The sequence below is a fragment of the Eptesicus fuscus genome, chromosome 7 (genome assembly GCF_027574615.1).
Source record: "Eptesicus fuscus isolate TK198812 chromosome 7, DD_ASM_mEF_20220401, whole genome shotgun sequence".
In the NCBI taxonomy this organism is placed as follows: Eukaryota; Metazoa; Chordata; class Mammalia; order Chiroptera; family Vespertilionidae; genus Eptesicus; species Eptesicus fuscus.
In genome coordinates, this window is record NC_072479.1 from 16,976,548 (window position 1) to 16,999,096 (window position 22,549).

At 45.1% G+C, this 22,549-nt stretch overlaps 1 protein-coding gene across 1 annotated transcript in view; it reads right to left on the reverse strand.

Annotated features, from left to right (window-relative positions):
• The window catches only part of DDX11 (DEAD/H-box helicase 11), a 35,680-nt gene extending 30,505 nt beyond the window's left edge, over positions 1–5,175 (reverse strand). Inside the window, exons 1-3 of the mRNA XM_054718777.1 lie at positions 5,068–5,175; positions 1,023–1,206; positions 596–743 (exon numbers count right to left, since the gene is read on the reverse strand). Coding sequence (XP_054574752.1) covers positions 596–739 — 144 coding nt within the window. The 5' untranslated portion in view covers positions 740–743; positions 1,023–1,206; positions 5,068–5,175. The remainder of the gene's footprint in view (positions 1–595; positions 744–1,022; positions 1,207–5,067) is intronic.
• Between the last annotated feature and the right edge of the window lie 17,374 nt (positions 5,176–22,549).

The following is a 22,549-nucleotide window of genomic DNA, read 5'->3' on the forward strand; positions in this document are numbered from 1 at the left end:
GCTAGATGATAGGGACACAAAGGTGAGGACCACAAGGTCACAGCCTAGTTGAGGGACCTTCACAGCAACACATACATTTCACTATCACATAGTACTTGCTATAAAAAAATAAGTGTAAGAGAGAAGTAGGAACTGATTACCACAGCCTTAGCAACCTCAACAGACAATGTCTAATAAATCCCTCATTCCAGGCCAGGAAGAAAAAACTTAGGGGCCCTTGATTGGATCCCTCCAGCACTCAGTAACCAAGTGCCTGGAGACTACATCAACATGTTAAATCTGTGAATAAGCTGAAGTAATTTCTATGTTGCTCAATATCAAAGCAGTTGTGTACCCAGAGAAGTCTTAAAAGTTTCAGTTCTATGCTTCCACTGCCATTCAAATTCTCCTTTGCCTGTAGCCTAATTGTCTTTAGAACCTGGGGTTGTGTTTAACAATTTAATAGAGGGAAGTGAGCATTATTCAGAAAGATAAATTGAGAGAACTACTTTGCCCAACTCCAAACCATGAAAATCTCTGCAGAGGCAAATAAACCTCTGACTGGTTATAGTCAGGGTCTCCCAAGAGCCCTCTTGAGCCAATTGTTCATACTTACAGTGCCAGTTGGACTCTCAAATATCCCAATCTTGCTATCCTCCAACACCTGGTACAGCACTGCCATGAAGTCTTTCTGGATGGAATAGGGTGTGAAGGGAAAAGGGAAATGGATGCCACCAATCTCCTGGTTTTTATCAGCCATGATCCTAAGGGGAGAAAAATATCTGGTAGTTCTCTGATGAGCCAGGAAGAACCGGCTTGAAATCTAGAACAGTTCCTAAGATCAGTCTCAATACTAATTACGGATTTTCTCCTTAGGCTGTACATTATTTGGCAAGCAGAGAGAGATCATGTTCTCTTCATCATGTGCATAGACCCATGAAGCCATACTAACTCCTGCAACCCACCCAGTGACATTTATCACAAAGGGCTCTAGAAGAATGCAGAATACGAAAACCCTTATACAGAAACTCCCTGCTTTTCACCTGAGGTACTTTTGCTGCTTGGATAGCCTTCTAATGCCTCTACGAAAGGCTTGGAGATTTCCTCTCAAAGACCTGTGCCCTGGGATCAAAGATGTTGCCTGTATTCACTTCTGCAGCAGTCCTCCCTCACTTCTGCACCGGGTGGTATTTGCATGACAAATGCTGCTTTATCCTGTTGGGAGACCTGTAAGTAAAATCATGACACACAGGCAGAGAATTACAAGTACAATAACAGTTTTTCTTACATGGCACAGGTTAATGTACATATCCTTATTTTATAGATATCTTTAGTTTGCTTCTTAGTTCATCCTACCTTCCATTTCTAGCACAAAACAGAGCTGCCTCCAAAAAATGTTTTGGCCTCAAGAATCAGAGCCTTCTGTCTGGCTCCTGCCCTTTTAAAACAGATCACTGGTCAGCCTACAGACATCTAAAGCATCCAGCCGGATCTAATGAGCTTTGCACTTTCTGTCCCTCCTAGAGGGAATGATGAGTCCTCAACCACAGCTCGGCTCCTAGAGAAGTCTCTTTCTTTATTTGGTCAAATACCCTCCTTCCAAATACATGTGCATGCACACACGCAGGCCGCTCTACTTTAAGTCACTCTTTGATGTCATTACCCTGCACTTAATTTCTTCATAGCTCTTAGCACTCAACTCAATTTATTTAGTCCTCCCCACTACAGTATAAGCTGCATAAAAGAAAGAACTTTGTCTGTCTTGTTCTTCCCTGCCCTTAGCACTCAGAGTGCCAGGTGCTTTGACAACTAGCAGGCATTCAATAAAAATTTGATGAATAAATAAATAGCCATCTTGACATGGGGGCTGTAGGTGGAGGTTTGTGTTCTTCAGAAGTGTGAGCGCCCCTGGGTCCGGGTGAGGCCATGCGCCCCTGGGTCCGGGTGAGGCTGGGTCCCAGGTCTGGGTGAGGCCGCGCCCCTGGGTCCGGGCGAGACCAAACCAGAGGGAGTCGGACCTGCATTACCACCATATGTCCACCATCCAGAACTGAAAAGTCAGTGCTGACATGTACACATAAGGAACTGGTGGACATTGAAATTGGGTCTCAAAAGATCTGTTGGTCCAGAAAGAAACTCACTACAAACTGATTCATTTGCCTGTCAGCATAACTATTATTGCTCGTCTCACATTCGGGTCTTATAAGTATATTTCTAGTAACACATGATCTCACTCATCTAGGGGAAATGATGAACAACATAGACTGATGAACAAGAACAGACCCAGAAACAAGGAGGCATCGGCCGGACTGTCGGGCCTCAGAGGGAAGGTAGGGGAGGGTGGGCGTAGGGGGGAGAGATCAACCAAAGGACTTGTGTGCATGCAAACGAGCCTAACCAATGGTTAAGGACAACAGGGGGGTGGGGGCATCCGTGGGGAGGGGTGTGGGATGGGAATGGGGGGATGAGGACAAATATGTGACACCTTAATCAATAAAGAAATTAAAAAAAAAAAAAGAAGTGTGAGTGGAGGATGTCCCATAACTTAAATATCTAGTCCAAGGCCAGTTCTTTAGTAGTTTCAAACTGTTTTAATATAACATCACAACAACCATGTGGTCAGTATTATTACTAGCTCTATTTTATAGATGAAAAAACTGACACTCAGAAAGGTTAAGTGATTTGCCCAGCTGGTGTGGCTCAGTGGTTGAGTACTGACCTATGAACTAGGAGGTCACGGTTCAATTCCTGGTCAGGGCACATGTCTGAGTTGCAAGCTCCATCCCCAGTAGGAGCCATGCAGGAGGCAGCCGATCAATGATTCTCTCTCCCTTTCCCTTCCTCTCTGAAATCAATAAATAAAAATATATATTTTTTAAAGAAAGGTTAAGTTACTTGCCCACAGTCTCATAGCAATTGCCTGAATCCAAGATTTGAACGCACATCTGCCAGACCTTCAAGCAGCTAGGCTTTGTATTTCCTCACTCTTCTCTCACCAGGGTAAGTAAGGTGAAAATAGACTTGGTTACCAAACTTTAGAATAACAACAGGAAACAATACAGAAAAAAAGTAATTACTGCCCTAGCCGGTTTGGCTCAGTGGGTAGAGCGTCGGCCTACGGACAGAAGGGTCCCAGGTTCGATTCCAGTCAAGGGCACATGCCTCGGTTGCAGGCTCCTCCCCGGCCCAGGCCCTGGTTGGGGCATGTGCAGGAGGCAACCAATCGATGTGTTTCTCTGACATCGGTATTTCTCTGTCTTTCCCTCTCTTTTCCACTTTCTCTCAAAATATCCTCTGGTGAGGATTAAAAAAAAAAAAAAGTAATTATTATTTCACTCCCCGTGGATGGTAATTATTGATCTCATTATTCCAGAAACAGCACAAGCTAAGTCAGAAGTTAAAGAAGGGTTTAGATAAATCCACCAATAGTTGATACACTAAGCATGCTTTAAGAATGCTTGGTGTAGCTTTTTCTGACCTCTTCAGATTGGCTGCCTGAAGGACAACCATGACCTCCCACACAAGTTCTCCCTAGAATTCCCCACCAGTGCTAAGGCACAAACCTTATGTTCATTAAATGAGGCAATAAGAGGTTATGTGAAAGAACCTCAGGTACATATAAGGTTTGAAAGTGTTCATTTTCTTCAGTCTTCAATTATCACTTGTTATTTACTTGGGTATAAACTATTGCTACAGACTGAACTGTGTTCCACCCTCCCTCAAATTCATGTGTTAAAGCCCTAACCCCCAACATGAGACTCTATTTTATTTGGAGGGAGGGCTTTTAGGAGGTAATTAGCATAAAATGAAAAGGGTAATTAAGATTAAATTAAGGCATAACAGTGGGTCTAATCCTTATTAAGATTGGTGGCCTTCTAGGAGTAAGACACCTCTCTCTTTACCAGCCATGTGAGGACAAGTAAGAAGGGGACCGACCTTCTGCAAGAGAGGAAAAGGGTCCTGGACAGGGAACAGAATAGGCTGGGACCTTGATCTTGGACTTCCCAGCTTCTAGAACTGTAAGAAAAAAAAAAGAACTCTGGCCCTGGCCAGTTTGCTAAGTGGTTAGAGCATCAGCTTGCAGACCCAAGGGTCCTGGTCAAGGGTACCTCAGTTGCAAGTTCCCCAGCCCTGGTAGGGGCGGGAGGCAACCAATCTGTGTGTCTCTCTCACGATGTTTCTCTCTCTACTCTCTCCTACTTCCTTTCCACTCTCTCTAGAAGTCAATGGGGAAAAGATCCTCGGGTGAGAATTAAAATAGAAAACAAACAAACAAACAAACAAAAACCAACACTCTGTTGTTTAAGCCACCCAATGTCTGGCATTTTGTTATGGCAGCCAGAGAAGACAGGAACCATTTAAAAGCACTATCCCCATTTTAAGTTCCTAAAATGCTTTAACGTCACACACCTGGGAGACCACACAGCCCCAAAAGAAAACGTTTTCTGCACCTACTGTTAATCCAGTCACAGCACTCAGCGGGGCTGCCAAGCTGCCACAGCAGGGGGCATGGCCCGGCCTCCCAGCTCCATCCTCAGAGCTCTCACACAGTGTAGGAAAAACCTGCTATAGTATTTTTTTCCACTTTTCATAACACATCCTCCAACAATCTGGTCAATTCCATTCAACCGAATCCTCTTGACTGGATCCCACTCCACCTGGATTTTTCTGAAGGGCAGGCAGTAGGGCAGAGCCATTAACAGGATGGGCTCTGAGGTCAGGCTTCCAAATTTGGGACCCCAGCTGTATTCCTAAGTTAATACCCCTAACCCGCAGTTTCCCCACGTGTAAAGGAGAGAGAGATAAAACTGCATATCCATAAGATTTCAGTGACCACTAAATAAGGTAATTTATAAAAAGTGGTTAGCACAGATTGGTTATGGAAGTCCCAGGTGCGTGTTAGTTATTATTACTCCAAAGCACCGCTCCGGTTCAAATGCAGACCCCGCCCTCACTCACCTCCCATTCGCCCTTGCATAGTTTCTCGCCTATCAATCATACGTCAGCTCCGCCCCCCTATTTCGCGAAGGTTTTTCCCGCTCCCGACGGCCCCCACCCCTTCCCACACAGCCACCAGCTAGCACTTACACCGGAGTACGTCCTTTCTCATTTCGTTTCTCCTGGTCCTAAGCCTTGTTACCACGCGACACCGTGATCACTCTCTTCGCGGGCAAGACAGCTTCGCTTCAGGCCAGAAGGGTGAGGTATCAGAGAGAAGGTCGCTGACCTTAAAAGCGCGGCTACGACTCCATCCCCAGAGGAGCGTGCAGCGCTGCCACGCCCCGCGCCACTGCGCGTGCTCACTGGGGGACTTGGGCGTGGTCTCTCTGTCTGCACCACTGCGCCTGCGCGGCTGGCTCGGGGCGGGACTGTTTTCTGGCGGTGGGAAAGCTGCGGGCGATGGACCCTCGGGTCCTGGTTTCTGACCACAGCCTTTGGGCTTAATGCCAACTTGCGACCTCCCTGGCCGTCCTGCCCGGTGCAGGAAGTTTAATCCTCTACCTATTAGCGCAGATGTACTAATCTCCACAGTTGATTGACTTGAAGAAATTGGCCGATCTTGACTAAACACCGCGGGCAAAAAGGCTGTAGCGGAGAATTGAGAAACCAGTATTCTGATCCTCCCCCTTGTCAGGCCTTAATGTACAGTATGTGAATGTGTTATTTTACCTCTGAATGGGCAGTACACGCCTCAACTGGACTGTACAGGAACTTGGACGACTTCCCCCCCTCCCCCAATTTCAGTTGACGTGCAATATTATATTAGTTTCAGGAGTACAACATATTGATTGGACATTTATGTAACTTACCAAGTGATCACCCAATTAAATTTAGTACCCATCTGATACCATACATACCTATTAAAATGTTAATGACTTTCCTGTATGCTCTACTTTACTTCCTCATGACTTTGTATAATTGGAAATTTTTAAAATATTTTTTATTGATTTCAGAGAGGAAGGGAGAGGGAGAAAGAGATTGAAACATCAATGATGCAAGAGAATCATTGATGGTTGCCTCCTGCACACCCCCTACTGGGAATGGCCCGAAACCCAGGCATTTGCCCTGACTGGTAATTGAACCTGGGACCCTGAGTCAGCAGGCCAATGCTCTATCCACTGAGCCAAACCAGATAGGGCTGTAACTGGCAATTTGTACTTAATTTCTTCACTTTTTTCACCTATTCCCTAAACGCCCCCCCCCCCCCAATCTGGCAACCAACGATTGGTTCCCTGTATGTGATTTTGTTTCTGTTTTGCTTGTTCGTTTGTTTTGTAAATTCCACATATGAATGAAATCCTGTGTTGTTTGTCTTATTTTACTTAGAATAATACCCTCTAGGCCTATCTGTTTTGTTGCAAGATTTCATTTCTTTTTATGATTGAGTAATATTCTATTATATAAGTGCCACATCTTCTTTATTCATTCTTTATCCACTTACATATGGACACTTAGGTTGCTTCCATATCTTGGTTCTTGTAAATAATGGTGCAATGAACATAGGGCTGCAAATATCTTTTCAAATTAGTGTCTTGGATTCCTTTAGATAAATATCCAGAAGTGAATTTTGGGGTCATAAGGTAGTTCTATTTTAAATTTTCTTGAGGACCCTCAGTACTGTTTTCTACAGTGGCTGCACCAATTTACAATATCACCAACAGTGCACAAGGATTCCCTTTTCTCTACATCATTGCCAACATTTGTTTGTTGATTTAGTGATGATAGCCATTCTGACAGGTGTGAGGAGATATTTCATTGTGATTTTAATTTGCTTTCCCAGATGATGCATGATGTTGAGCATCTTTTCATATGTCTAATAGCCATATGTATGTCCTCTTTGGATGGGATTGTTAGGGGTTTTTTGGTGTTGATAGATCATTGGCAAATATGCTCTCCCATTCACTGGGTTGTCTTTTCGTTTTGTTGATTGTTTCCTTAGCTGTGCAAAAACTTTTTCATTTGACAGTCCCATTTGCTTTTTTTTTCTTTTTTTTTTCTTGTTTCCCTTGCCCAAGGAAATATCCCTCCCCACCAAAAAAATCATTAAGAGCAATGTCAAAGTGTTGACTGCCTATGTTTTCTTCTAGGAGGTTTATGGTTTCAGGTCTTACATTTAAATCTTTAATCCCTTTTGAGTTTATTCTTGGACATAAGAAAGCAATCCAGTTTTATTCTTTTGTATGCATCTGTCCACTTTTCCCAACACCATTTATTGAAGAGACTGTCTTTACCCCAGTATATATTCTTGACTCCACTGTCTTAGATTAACTGAAACATGGGTTTATTTCTGGACTCTCTATTATGTTGCATTGATCTATGTGTTTTGTTTTGTTTTTTTATGCCATAGCATGCTGTTTTGATTACCGTAGCTTTGTAGTATAGTTTGATATCATGTAACTCAATACCTCCAACTTTGTTTTCCTTTCAGGATTGCTTTGACTCCTCAGGATCTTTTGTGGTTCCATTTAAATTTTAGGAGTACTTGTTCTAGTTTTGTGAAAAATGACATTGGTATTTTGATAGGGATTTCATTGAATCTGTAAGATGCTTTGGGTAGTATGGGCATTTTAATGGTGATAATTCTTCCTATTCATGAGTATGCAATACCCTTCCATTTCTTTGTATCTTCTTCAGTGTATTTCTTTAATACCTTATACATAGTTTTCTGAGCACAGGTCTTTTACCTCCTTGGTTAAATTTATTCCTAGGTATTTTATTTTTATTTTTATGCAGTTGTAAATGGGATTCTCTTCTTAATTTCTCTTTCTGATAGTTTGTTATCTATCTATATAAAAGGCTTATATGCAAAGTGTCCCCTCAGGAGTTCACCTGGGAGACTGGGAGTTCAATCACTTGCTATGATGTGTGCTGACCATCAGAGGGCATCACAGAACATGATGGGTGACCAGTGGCGGCAGCAGCAGCAGCAGCAGCAGCAGCTTCAGGGCGCTGAGGCAGCAAGGGAAGCAGAAGGCAGGGAGGCAGGGAACCTGATCGGCCCTGATTGCTGGCCAGGCCTAGGGACCCTACCCATGCACAAATTTCAAGCACTGGGCCTCTACTTGCTGTATAAAAATGCAACCAATTCCTGAAAAAAAAATTTTTTTATCTTGCAACTTCACTGAATTCATTTATTAGTTCTAATAGTTTTTTGGTATATTCTTTAGAGCTTTCTATATATAGTATTAAGCCATTTGCAAATAATGACAGTTTTACTTCTTCCTTTCCAATTTGCTTTTTATTTCATTTTCTTATGTGATTGTTGTGGCTACGACTTCCAAGATTGTGTTGCATAAAAGTGGTGAAAGTGGACATCCTTCTCTTGTTCATAATCTTAAAGAAAAAGCTGTTAGTCCTAGCCAGTTTGGCTCTATGGATAGAGTGTAAGCATGAGGAATGAAGGGTCCTGGGTTCAGTTCTGGTCAAGGGCACATGCCTGGGTTGCAGCCTTGATCCCCAGTGAAGGGCATGCAGGAGGCAGCCAATCAATGATTCTCTCTCATCATTGATGTTTCTATCTCTCTTTTCCTCTCCCTTCCTCTCTGAAATCAATAAAAATATGTTTTAAAGATTTTCAGATTTTAAAAAGAAAAAAAAAGGCTTTTAGATCTTTACCATTGAGTATGATGTCAACTGTGGGTTTGTCGTATATGGCCTTTATTACCTTGAGATATGTTCCCTCTATACCAATTTTGCTGAGTTTTTTTTTTTTATCATGAATGAATGTTGAATTTTCTCAAATGATTTTTTGCATCTATTGATATGATCATGTGATTTTTATATTTCATTTTTGTTTATGTGGTGTATCACATTAATTGATTTGCAGATATTAAAACAGCCTGATGGATTAAATCCCACTTGATCATGTTGTATGATCTTTTAAATGTATTGCTGAATTTTGTTTGCTAATATTTTGTTGAGAATTTTTGTATCTTTGTTCATCAAAGATATTGGCCTATAATTTTCTTTTCTTTTCTTTTTCTTCTTTTTTTTTTTTTTGGTAGTGTTTTTGTCTGGTTGTGGTATCAGGGTAATGCTGTCCTCATAAAATGAGTTTAGACGCCTTCCACTGCTTTTCGAGTTTTGGAATAGTTTATGAAGGATAGGTATTAATTCTTCTTTGAATATTTGGTAAAATTTATCTGTGAAGCCATCTGGTCCAGGGCTTTGGTTTGTTGGAAGTTTTTGGTTACTGATTTGATTTCGTAGTTATCAGTCTGTTAAGATATTCTGTTTCTTCCTGATTCAGCCTTGGAAGATTGTATATAACTAGGAATTTATAATTTCTTCCAGGTTGTCCAATTTGTTGACATAAAATTATTCATAGTATTTCCTTATAGTACTTTGTTTCTCTGTGGTGTTGTCACTTTGCTTTCATTTCTGATTTTACTTATTTGGGCCCTCTTTTTTTCTTGATGAGTCTGGCAAAGGTTTATCAATTTTATTTATCTTTTAAAAGAACCAACTCTTGATATTATTGATATTTTCTATTGTTTTGTTCAGACTTTATTTCCACTCTGATCTTTATTATTTCTGTTCTTCTACTTACTTTGGGCTTTGTTTCTTCTTGTTTTTCTAGTTCCTTTAGATGTAATGTTAGATTGTTGTATTGAGATTTTTCTTGTTTCTTGAGGTAGGCTTGTACTGCTGTAAGTTTTCCTGTTAGAACTGCTTTGGCTATGTCCAATAGATTTTAGGTTGTTTTGTTTTCATTTTCACTTGTCTTAAGGTCTCTTCTGATTTATTCTTTGATCTCATTGTTAACCCATTCATTGTTTAGTATCATGTTATTTAGCCTCTACATGTTTATATTTTTCAGTTTTCTTCTTGTAATTGATTTCAGTTTCATACCATTATAATTGGAGGAGATGGTTGATATGATTTCAATCTTCTCAGATTTATTGAGACTTGTTTTGCTACCTAACATGTGATCTATTCTGGAAAATGTGCACTTGAAAAGAATGTATATTCTACTGCTTGGGGTAAACTGTCCTAAAAATATCAACTAAGTCCATCTGGTCTAATGTGTCATTTAAAGCCACTGTTGCCTTTTTGATTTTCTGACTGATTGATCTATCCACTGATGTCAATGGGGTGTTAAAGTCCCCTCCTATCACTGTATTACTGTTGATATCTTCCTTAACGTCTGTCAGTATATGCTTTATATATTCAGGTGTCCCACATTAGGTATACATAGTTACAAGAATTTTGTCGTTGGATTGATCCCTTTGTCATTATGAAATGCCTTAGTCACTTGTTATAGCCCTTGGTTCAAAGTCTGTTTTGTCTGACATAAGTATTGCTACCCCATCTTTTTTCATTTTATTTCCACTTTTATGAAATACCATTTCCCCCACTCCTTTATCTTTAGTCTGTGTGTATCTTTCAATCTCCTATTGACAATATATATAAGTCATTTTTTTTTATTCATTCAGTTACCCTATCTCTTTGATTGGAGCATTTAGTCCATTTACATTTAGAGTAATTACTGATAGGTATGTAGTTATTGCCATTTTATTCATTGTTTTCTAATTGTTTTTGTTGTTCTTCTCAGTTTGTTTTTATGCCCTTGCTTTCTCTCTTGCATGTTGTTGACTTTCAATAGTGTCATACTTGGATTTCTTTATTTTTTTTAATATCTCTTGTCAATTTTTGGTTTGTGGTTTGTATGTGCTATACCAAGCTATGTTTATAGCATTCTAGCCATATATTTTAAGGTGATAGTCACTTAAGTTCAAACACATTCTAGAATCACTACAATTTTTACTCATCCTTTCTACATTTATGTTTTTGTCATTATTTTTAGTTCTTGTGTGTCTCTTAATTTATTTTTGTAATTATACATGATCTTCCTACGTTTACCTTTTAACCTTTGTATTACCTGTATAGTTAATTAATCCACTACTTTTACTGTTTGCCTTTGTCAGCTTTTTCTTTCCTCTATTTTCTGTTTTTAAATTTTTTATTTTATTCTCACTTGAGGACATGTTTTTGTTGTTTGTTGTTTTGTTTATGGAGTGTTTTGTTTTGTTTTTTTCTTTTTTAGAGTGAGAAGGAGAGAGAGAAACATCAATTGGTTGCCTCCTGAACAGGGCTGGGATTGAATCCACAACCTAGGTACTAGTATGTGCCCTGACTGGGAATCAAACCCATGACCTTTTGGTGTATGGGACATTGCTCTAACCAACTGAGTCATACCAGCCAGGGCTTCCCTATATTTTCTTTTTCATATGTTTTATCTTTTCTCCTTAAAGAAGTTCCTTTAGCTCAGCCAGTGTGGCTATAGAAGAAATGGGCTCAGGAAAAAAAAAAAATAGGCCATAGACAGGCTCAATTAAGGGAAAGATTGACTTTGTCAGGGAAGATTCTAGCCTAAGACATGACTACCAGCCATGAACTGCTTTTGCTTAGAGTTTTAATTTCAGACCATCCTATGTGGTTACTTCAGGTCTCTGAGTTTGTAAGGCCTCCCCGAAGGCTTCCCCTGTGCTTGTCAGGTTTAGATGTGGCCCCTTTTTGTCCACATAATGTACAAATATGCTTTCTATAACTCAACAGTAAGAGCTATTTAACCCTGTTATGTATTCCTCTTTGCCTTTTTTGCTAGTAATCGCAGAGCTAAATATTGTGTGTTGTTTAAGTTCTTCATTGGCCAGCATTTTTTTATACTTTTATTATTTTACTAGGGGCCCGGTGTATGAAATTCGTGCACTGGTGGGAGTGGGGGTAAGGAAGGTGTGCCCCTCAGCCCAATCTGCACCCTCTTCAATCTGGGACCCCTCAGGGGATGTCCAACTTCCAACAGTCGGACATCCCTCTCACAATCCGGAACCGCTGGCTCCTAACCACTCACCTGCCTGCCTGACTGATTGTCCCTAACCCCACTGCCTGCCTGCCTGCTCGCCCCTACCTTGATCTCCTGCCAGCCTGATTGCCCCTACCTTGCCCTCCCCTATCAGCCTGATCACCCCAAACTGCCTGTGCCTTGGCCCCCCGTCTGGCCTCCCTCTGGAGGCACCACCCCCATAACCCCAATGCTGCTGCCACTGCAGCTGGTTATGGCTGCCTGAGCCTTGGCCTTTGTAGCCACTGCGGCTTTGTCTGGAAAGATGTCCGGAAGACAACCACTCTAATTAGCATATTACCCTTTTATTAGTATAGATTTGGGGACCATTACAACCACGCAGAACTTGAAGAAAACACATGGCCCTGGTCAGTTTGGCTTAATGGAGAGAGCATAGGCCTGTGGACTGAAGAGTCCAGGTTTGATTCTGATCAGGGGCACACATGCCTGGGTTTTGGGCTCAATCCCCAGTAAGGGGCCTGTGGGCGGCAGCTGATCAGTGATTCTTTTTTTTTTTTTTTAATATATTTTATTGATTTTTCACAGAGAGGAAGGGAGAGGGATGGAGACCTAGAAACATTGATGAGAGAGAAACATCGACCAGCTGCTTCCTGCACACCCCCCACCGGGGTATGTGCCCTCAACCAATGTACATGCCCTTAACCGGAATCGAACCTGGGACCTTCCAGTCCACAGACCGACGCTTTATCCACTGAGCCAAACCAGTTTCGGCTGATCAGTGATTCTTATCATTGATGTTTCTATCTCTCTCTCCCTCTCCCTTTCTGAAATTTTAAATATATATATATATTTTAAAGAAAACACATGATCTTCACTTTGGGCTTTGTCATCTTACAATATCCTTTGTGCAGTGTTTTAACTTCCCTCAACTTTCCTTTACCCACCTTTAAAGTGCAATCTATTTTGGGGAAGATGATCAGGAAAGTGATTCCAGTGGGTAGAAGTTTTTTTTGGAGGGGATGGGTCATGAAGATATTTAAAAATTGAGCATGGTGATGGTTGTACCACTCTGAATTTACTTTAAAAAACCAGTTCATTGTACACTTTAGGTGACATGTACAGTATATGGGTTATATCTCAACAAAGCTGTTCTTTTATTTCTTTTTAAATAAAGACCAGTCTTATAATCAGTTGCAGATGTTTTCAGAGGCCCCTCAAGATTTGCTTACCATGTCCCAAATCACGGCTGTGATTCCCTGTTGCCTCCAGTCCTGGTGGATCTGGATGGTGTGGTTTGCAAAGGAGAAGGTGGCAAGAGGCTTATGGAATTTCGGCAACCCCATTCCCCCGGTTTCCTCATAGGGCATCAGGGCCATTCCCACTGTGCCAGCTCTGCTCCCTTTAACCTTTTGGGCAAAAGAATCCTGCGTGCTCTGGCCAGAAAGTGCATTCTTTCTTAGGTGGCCCGGATGCTTTTTTTAAGGTCGTTTTATGGATTCAAAAGAATAAACAGAGATGTGGAAAGCTTTTGTTAAAATCCTTTTACATGGTTCTTCCAGTCTCATGGGAAATGAGATGTGGCTCTGAATTCATCCCAAAGTGTGTCTTTGGGCAAAAGCACCCAGAACGGCACAACTCCTGCAGAATGCCCCACACACTTTGCTGTCAGGACTCAGGGGGGCTTGAGGGTGAGCGAGGCGGCAGTGCCAGCACAGGACCTGGGAGAAGGTAGCGCTTTCTACACTGCCCAGGCCACGTGGACTACAGCAGTACCCGCCTAGGTGGGCAGGGTGTTTCTGCTGTTTTGTTTTGGTCTGGCCTCCACCCCGTCAGCCACGGACCTGTGCCTGCACTGAGACTGAATGGTTTGATGGCCCTGCTTTTTGGTGGACAGTGGATGCACTCCCAGAGACTGGCAGTTAGACTCTGGTGGCTTCTGAGTCCCTTGCGGGGAGAGCCCGGCCCTAGGTCAAGAACAGACTCAGGCGTCCTCGGCCAGGAGGCCTCCTTGGGCTAGGGGCCGCCACAGTTTGAAGGCTGGCCATGACCCCAATCCTGGCAGGGGTCTCCTCTGGGGTGCTGGCAGGCCTGGGCTAGGTCTGGGGGCGGTTTGGAGGCCGGTCACACCCCCGATCCTGGCGGGGGTCTCCTCTGGGGCACTGGCAGGCCTGGGCTCTGGCGCCGCAAAGGGAGAGGTTCCTGAACCTGCTTCCCACACACCTAGGCTAGGATACATCTTGTAGGAGGAGGCTTCAATGCCGGGGGTCGGTGACCAGATCCTCCGGAGCCTCGCTTTCTGGACTGCAGTCCCACGTCTCCCAGTGCCCCAGCCTCGGGTGCGCCCCCGCAGTTGCCCCCACCACCAGCCACCTCAGCGCAGGCCACAGCAGCTGAAGCCAGCCTCTTGGAAGCCAGGCCACCACCCCCACCACCCCTAGTAGCTCTCTGCTGCTCGCTCTCTGTGTCCTGTCCACTGGGGTGGGGGAGTGCTCCCAGCCCAGAGGCCCTCCCTCCCTCGGCAGCCTGGCTTGGGAAGCTGGCCTCATGCAGCATCCCCACTCGGCCACTATGGGTGCAACTCGGACCCCACGGAGGCCAACCTGGAGAACTCGGACCTGAGCTCTGCATCCAGCTGCTGCAGATGCCCTCATTGGTCAACTACCTCCCGATCCTTCCACGGGCCCCATTGATCCCTCTCAGCACCAGCCATTTAGGCCAGGGTGGCGATCGCCCAGGGATACCCAGGGAGCACCGGGCTAGGCCCGGACACGCCCCCCCCCCCCCCCCCCCCCGTGGCCATCGCCCTGCGGACCCCTGGAACTTACAGGATTGGGCGCAGCCATCTTGGTCTTCCCAATGGCCGGATGGGCCACCCGGAGTCCCGCCCCCAGCCTCTGGCAGGCCCAATCATGGGCATAGCGGAGGTGCGGTCAATTTGCATGTTTCTCTATTATTAGATTAGATTATTTTTTTAAATTTAATAAATCTTTATTGTTCAGATTATTACAATTGTTTCTCCTCCCCCCTCTCCATAGCTCCCCTCCACCCGGTTCCCACCCCACCCTCTGCCCTTACCTCCCCCTCAATGTCCTCATCCATAGGTGTACGATTTTTGTCCAGTCTATTTCCGTACCCCCGACACCCCTCCCCCCCTGAGAATTATCAATCCACTCCTATTCTATGCCCCTGATTCTATTATATTCACCAGTTTATTCTGTTCCTCAGATTTTTAATTCACTTGATTTTTAGGATCATTTGTTGATAGATATGAATTTGTTGTTCATAACTTTTATCTTTACTTTTTTCTTCTTCCTCTTGTTAAAGAATACCTTTCAGAATTTCATATAATACTGGTTTGGTGGTGATGAACTCCTTTAGCTTTTTCTGAAGCTCTTTATCTGACCTTCCATTCTGAATGATAACTTCGCTGGGTAGAGTAATCTTGGTTGTAGTTTCTTGCTATTCATCACTTTGAATATTTCTTGCCATTCCCATCTGGCCTGCATAGTTTCTGTTGAGAAATCAGCTGACAATCGTATGGGTGCTCCCTTGTAGGTAATTCACTGTTTTTCTCTTGCTGCTTTTAATATTCTCTTTGTCTTTTGCCCTTAGCATTTTAATTATGATGTGTCTTGGTGTGGTCCTCTTTAGATTTCTCTTGTTTGGGGTTCTGTGTGCTTCCTGGACTTGTAAGTCTATTCTTCCACCAGGTGGGGGAAGTTTTCTGTCATTATTTCTTCCAATAGGTTTTCAGTATCTTGCTCTCTCTTTTCTTCTGGCACCCTCATAATTCTGATGTTGGTACACTTGAAGTGGTCCCAGAGGCTTCTTACACTATCTTCATATTTTTGGATTCTTTTTTCTTTTTGCTTTTCTGGTTGGGTGTTTTTTGCTTCTTTGTATTTCAAATCTTTGACTTGATTCTTGCATTCCTCTAGTCTGCTGTTGGGTCTCTGTATAATATTTTTTATTTCAGTCAATGTATGTTTAATTTCTAGTTGGTCCTTTTTTCATATCCTCGAGGGTCTCGCTAAATTTATTGGCCTTTTCTAGGAAATTCTTGAAAAACCTTAGATAAACACAGTCTTCAGGGTAAGCTATCCAAACTGGAAAAGAGCTCTATTCTCATAACTGATGTAGGTTCTGTCTATCTTTTGGCTCTACTATCACTTCCAATATATCACTTCCTCCTGATGGTCCAAGGCAGATGCTTAGTTCCAACCATGTCTACAGTCTAGTCACCAGGAAGACAGGTGGTACAACAATGGATGTGCCCCTGCCCTTAATGAACACTTCTTGGAAGTTGCATATGCCACTTTCCCTACACCCACTTGGTCAGAACTTAGTTATATGGCCACACCTACCTGCAAGGGAGGATGGGATACATATTCTTTGTTCTGGGCAAACAAATGCACAGTTTAAGAAGAAAAAAAAACAGGGAAGAAGGGAAGAATGGATACTGGAGGACAATACCCAGGAGGTATTATAATACCATGTTGTAGATGAAAAGTCAGGCACAAGTAGTACTGAAATAGTATAGAGAACTAGTCAGTAACAATTGATATGTGGTACAGGGAGCAAGCATTCAAATCTAAGTTCTAGAATAATTTTAAAAATAAATTAGAATGGATTCAAAGTTATCTCAACAATAATGTGCTTTCGTGGCAATCTGATGTACTTTTTGAGTGAGAGTTATTGCTGCTCCACAGTATGTAACCCAAAGCCCGCCTTTTATCTCTAACCTGAAATCTGAATACACCCATGGGAATGTGTCAAGCATTCCCCTACACAGGTGAATTTCATGCAACCTGTGTAGGGGGGCGGGATTGAAAACTAGATACTGTGTGATTCTACCACCCTACTCCTCCCTTTTGTCATTTGAAACTTTACCTGAAGGTAGAAGGAACTGCTTTCAGAGCTGTTGCTGTCACTCAGGTTTACCCACTAACCCCCAAAACTAGGATGGAAGCCATTTTGTTTTAGGATAGAAAAATAACGTTTATTTACAAATGTATCGACTGATAGCTAACAATACCCTAGGGGAGACAAAGAACAAGGAATATACTATATCGTCTAAGATCAAAACTACCTATTTGGGGTTAAACCAAAGTAGCCCATCCAGTTGGACAAAAGGTGGGAGAGACTACGGTAGAGTCAAGCACTGACATCTGGATAAACAGCTGGAAAAGGCTTTAGCCACCAGTTCTCAATGTTCACAGTGACTCAGGAGCAACTTGTTTTTGGATCAATTCAGTTTCTTCAGGGGGACTTTCAGAATTCGGTGCTTGTGACTGTGTTGACTTTTCTAAGTTGCCTCTTATAAGGGGAGTATTTTTTACCCTCCCTTGCACCAAGTGCACAGTAAATTTAGAGGGCCTAGGAGCCAATTCCTCTGCCGATTGGTATCATTGTCTCCTTCCCGTCTGATAGTCTTAAATAGGTGCCTCTTTCTTTTTCGGGCTCTCCTGTCAGATAATCTGAAGAAGCGAGTACTTATAATGGAAGTAGAGCTGTCCTCAGGATTAACATATTCCTCAATATTTTGCAGAAGAGTATTCACCAAAATCTGGTTAGATTCCACAGGATCATTCTTCATACTTTCAAGAGCTGAAACCAGAAAGGAAGTCAACTCAGATTCTTAATCTCCAAAGACTGTTTATGCAAATACCATTGTTTTCCACCCCACATCACATTATAATATAATTTCATTTAGAATATTTTTGTCACTGTAAGAGTAATATTGTTTTATTGTAGAAAATGTTCAAATACAAATTGTTTATTAAAAAGGAAAGGAAGGGAGAAACCAAGATGGCGGCATAAGGTAAACACCTAACTGTTGCCTACCACAACAATTTTGAAACTACAACTGGAAAACAGAGTGCACACCGTCCAGAACCACTGGAAAGCTGGCAGAGTGGAAAACCTACAACTAGAGAAAAAAAGAGAGGGGGATGCTGAGCCTCAGGAGCTGTGGAGGTGCAGAGATCCGTGAACGCAGAAAGGGCAGGCAGCTGAATACACGGCAGAGTTGCTCGCAGCGTGTGGAGAGGGAGGGCAGCAGACTCTGTGTGGCTAGCTTTCTCGTTTGGGAGAAAAACAAAACCTCCGGTCTGCATTGAAATCCAGCTGCGGTCGGGGAGAAACTGGTCTGTTTGGCAACGGAAGAGGCTCGAAAGCTGCCTTCTCTCAGAGGCATGCAGCCATTGATTAGGGCACGGAGAAACCGACCCTCTTAGGGCGGAGCAGACAGGAAACCAAAGCTTGTCTGCACCACCCTGAGACTCCGCCCCATCCAAGCTGAGCACAGCCCTCCCAGTGACTGGATTTCTCGTTTGGGAGAAAAACAAAACCTCCAGTCTGCACTGAAATCCAGCCCCAGCTGGGGAGAAACTGGTCTGTTAGGTAGCGGGAGAGGCTCGAAAGCTGACTTCTCTCAGAGGTGCACAGCCATTAATTCGGGCACAGAGAAACCGCCCCTCTTAGGGCGGAGCAGACGGGAAACCAAAGCTTGTCTGCGCCACTCTGAGACTCCGCCCCATCCAAGCTGAGCACAGAAGCTCTCCCAGGGGAGACACTGCTGATCCTCACAGCCAACTGGCTTGGGGATCAATTCCCGCCAGTGATACCAACAATCCCAACCACTCTGAACTCCAGTTTCTGGGGACACGTGGGGGACCCAGACGCCTACAGGACTCTCGGCCATCGGTCGGAGAGTGAGAGTGACTTTTCTGTCGGTGTGGACGACACCAGATTTCAACCACTCTCATAAGGGACACATTCAAGAGGCAGACTCAGTGAGCACCAAAGCCCTACTGTGTCTCCAGCACAGCAATTCTTCTGTTATATACACAGCAGGCCCTCATAACCAATTGGACCGGAGGTCAATTCCTCCCAGTGTACCAACAGCAATCAGGGCTTTTAACTACACCAAGACTTTCCACTCAGCCCACAAAGGGGAGTACCAAGAGTGACCACCTAGGGTGATTGGGGAAGCTGAGCTACCAGCCCTTATAGGTCACCGACCACACAAAGCCACTCCATCAACACAGGGAGGCAGCCAAAATGTGGAGACATCGAAGTATGTCACAAGTAGGAAAAATAGATGAAAGCAAACTAATGGATGACACAGTGTTCAGAATCATATTTATAAGGTTACTCAAGAATCTTCTAAAAACCACTGAGAAACTTGAAGAGACCTTTAAGGACCTAAATGAGAATACCAAAAAAATGGAAAAGGACCAGTCAGAAATTATGCATACACTGTCTGAAATAAAGAATATACAGACACCCAACTGTAGACCACCATACCCAAAGAGTCAAACCAAAGATCTGGAATATGAGGAAGAAAAAAAACACCCAACCAGAGAGGCGAAAAGAAAGAAGAATCCAAAAGTGTGAGGATAGCATAAGGAGCCTCCGGGATGGCTTTAAGCGTACCAATATCCGAATTTTTGGGGTGCCAGAAGAGAGAGAGCAAGAGACTGAAAACCTATTTGAAGAAATAATGACAGAAAACTTCCCCACCTGGTGAAAGAAATGGACTTACAAGTTCAGGAAGCGCACAGAACCCCAAACAAGAGGAATCCAAAGAGGACCACACCAAGACACATCATAATTAAAATGCCAAGGGCAAAAGACAAAGAGAGAATCTTACAAGCAGCAAGAGAAAAACAGTTAGTTACCTACAAGGGAGCACCCATACGACTATCAGCTGATTTCTCAACAGAAACTATGCAGGCCAGACGGGAATGGCAAGAAATATTCAAAGTGATGAATAGCAAGAACCTACAACCAAGACTACTCTACCCAGCAAAGTTATCATTCAGAATTGAAGGGCAGATAAAGAGCTTCACAGATAAGAAAAAGCTAAAGGAGTTCATCACCACCAAACCAGGATTACATGAAATGCTGAAAGGTATTCTTTAAAAAGAGGAAAAAGAAGAAAAAAGTAAAGATAAAAATTATGAATAACAAATACATATCTATCAACAAGTGATTCTAAAAATCAAGTGAATTGGAGAAATCAAGATGGCGGCATAGGTTAAGCACCTAACATGCAGCCTGTCACAATTTCAAGAATACAACTAAAAGTTAAAACGGACATCATACAGATCCACAGGAAAGGTGGCTGACTGAAATGCCCACAACTAGAAGGAAAGAGAAAACCACAAGGAGAATCAGAGGAGCTGTAGAAGCCTGAGGTATGGAGACACGGGCGGAGACAAGCACGCGCGCATGCGGGGAGGATGGAACCGGAGAGGATGAGATGGCTGACGGCCTGGCCGGCGTTCTCTAGCAGGAAGGAGATAAAAGCTCCAGATTGCGCTGAATCCCAGCTCCGACTGCACTGAACCCCAGTTCCGGGCGAGACCCTGGGAAGCCAGGCTCATGCTGGGGGAATCTGGGCTGTGGGGCGGAGGCACAGAGGAGCGGCGAAAGGCAGAGCTCCGGAGGCGCGCACGTGAATACGCGCAGAGGACAGACTGTTGCCTGTGCCGCTGAATTGCCCTGGCAGGGAGGAGACAGGGGCTCCAGACCGTGCTGAACCCCAGTTCCAGCTGCGCTGGGCCCCGGTTTTGGGCGAGACCCTGGGAAGCCAGGCTCATGCTGGGGGAACCTGGGCTGTGAGGCGGAGAAGCAGGGGAGCAGCGAAGGGCAGAGCACCAGAGGCGCGCACGGGAATGCGCGCTGAGGATGGTCTCTTGACTGTGCCGCTGGATTGCCCTGGTGGGAAGGAGACAAAGGCGCCAGACTGCGCTGAGCCCCAGTTCCAACTACACTGAAACCCAGTTCCGGGCTAGAATCTGGGAGTCCAGATTCATTGGGGGAGAGACTAGACTGTTTGGCGGTGGGCGAAACTCCAGGGCACTCTTCTCTCAGAGGTGTTTGCAGGGAGTACAGAGGGACACTGAGACCCAGGAGCCTCATAGGGCGGGGCTGACAGGAAGCCAAGGCTGTAGGCTCCACCCTGATACTCCGCCCCATCCAAGCTGAGCAGAGTCTTTCAAAATTTTGCAAGTCTAGTTGAATAAGGCTGTCTCCTGGCGTAGACACAGCTGATCCTCACAGCCAATTGGACTGGAGGTCAAATCCTCCCAGTGTACCAACAGCAATCAAGGCTTAACAACACCAAGACTTTGCACTCAGCCCACAAAGGGGGGGTACCAAGAGCGACCACCTAGGGAGATTGGGGAAGCTGAGCTACCGGCCCCTATAGGTCACTGACCACACAAAGCCACTCCATCAACATAGGGAGGCAGCCAAAAGGTGGAGACACCGAAGCAGGTCACGAATAGAAGGGATGAAGGAAAGTAAACTAATGGACGACACAGTGTTCAGAACCACATTTATAAGGTTACTTAAGAATCTTCTGGAGAACTGAGTTGGCGGCATAGGGCAGACGCCTGATTGTTTCCTACCACAACAATTTTGAGACTGCAACTGGAGGGCAGAGCAGACACCATCTGGAAAAATGGCCGGAGGAGTTGCTGGGAGGGGGTTGATCGATGGGAGTTGGGATCGGGAAGACGGGGCCCCGCTGGGTCCCGGATCCAGGTGCGCTCGGCCGGCAACTGGTTGCCGCTGCAGGCCCGAGTGCCACCGCAGCGACCTTGGACCGGCCCGCCGCCGTGCATCGGGCGCACCAGAGCTTCACCTAGCTCGCCACCCGGCGAGTTCCGCGACAGCCGCCCCGGAGCTTTGAGAGGATGGCCGAAGGAATTTCTGAGAGGGAATTGACCGACAGGAATTGGGATCGAGAAGACGAGGCCCCGCTGATCCAGGGTCTGGGTGAGGCTGCGCGCCCCTGGGTCCAGGTGAGGCTGGGTCCCGGGTCCGGGTGAGGCTGCGTGCCCCTGGGTCTGGGTGAGGCCATGTGCCCCTGGGTGCGGGGGAGGCCACGTGCCCCTGGGCCCGGGTGAGGCTGGGTCCCGGGTCCAGGTGAAGCTGTGCCCCTGGGACTGGGTGAGGCTGGATCCGGGTCTGGGTGAGGCTGCGCGCCCCTGGGTCCAGGTGAGTCCATGCGCCCCTGAGTCCGGGTAAAGCAGGATCCCGGGTCCGGATGAGGCCGTGCACCCCTGGATCCGGGTGAGGCTGGGTCCCGGGTCTGGGTGAGGCCACGCCCCTGGGTCCGGGAGAGGCCACGTGCCCCTGGGTCCGGGAGAGGCCACGTGCACCTGGGTCCAGGTGAGGCCACATGCTCCTGGGTCCGGGTGTAGCTGAATCTCGGGTCCGGGTGAGGCCATGCGCTCCTGGATCCAGGTAAGGCTGGGTCCCGGGTCCAGGCGAGGCCGCGCACCCCTGGGTCCGGGTGAAGCTGGATCCCGGGTCCGGGTGAGGCCATGCACCCCTGGATCTGGGTGAGGCTGGAACCTGGGACTGGGTGAGGCCGCGCACACCTGGGTCCGGGTGAGGCCACGTGACCCAGGGCCCGTGTGATGTTGGGTCCCAGGTCCGGGTGTGGCTGTGTGCCCCTGAGTCTGGGTGAAGCCGCGCCCCTGGGTCCAGGCGAGACCAAACCAGAGGGAGTCGGACCTGCATTACCACCATTTGTCCACCATCCAGAGCTGAAAAGTCAGTGCTGACATGTACACATAAGGAACTGGTGGACATTGAAATTGGGTCTCAAAAGAACTGTTGGTCCAGAAAGAAACTCACTACAGACTGATTCATTTGCCTGTCAGCATAACTATTATTGCTCGTCTCACATTCGGTTCTTATAAGTATATTTCTAGTAACACATGATCTCACTCATCTAAGGGAAAT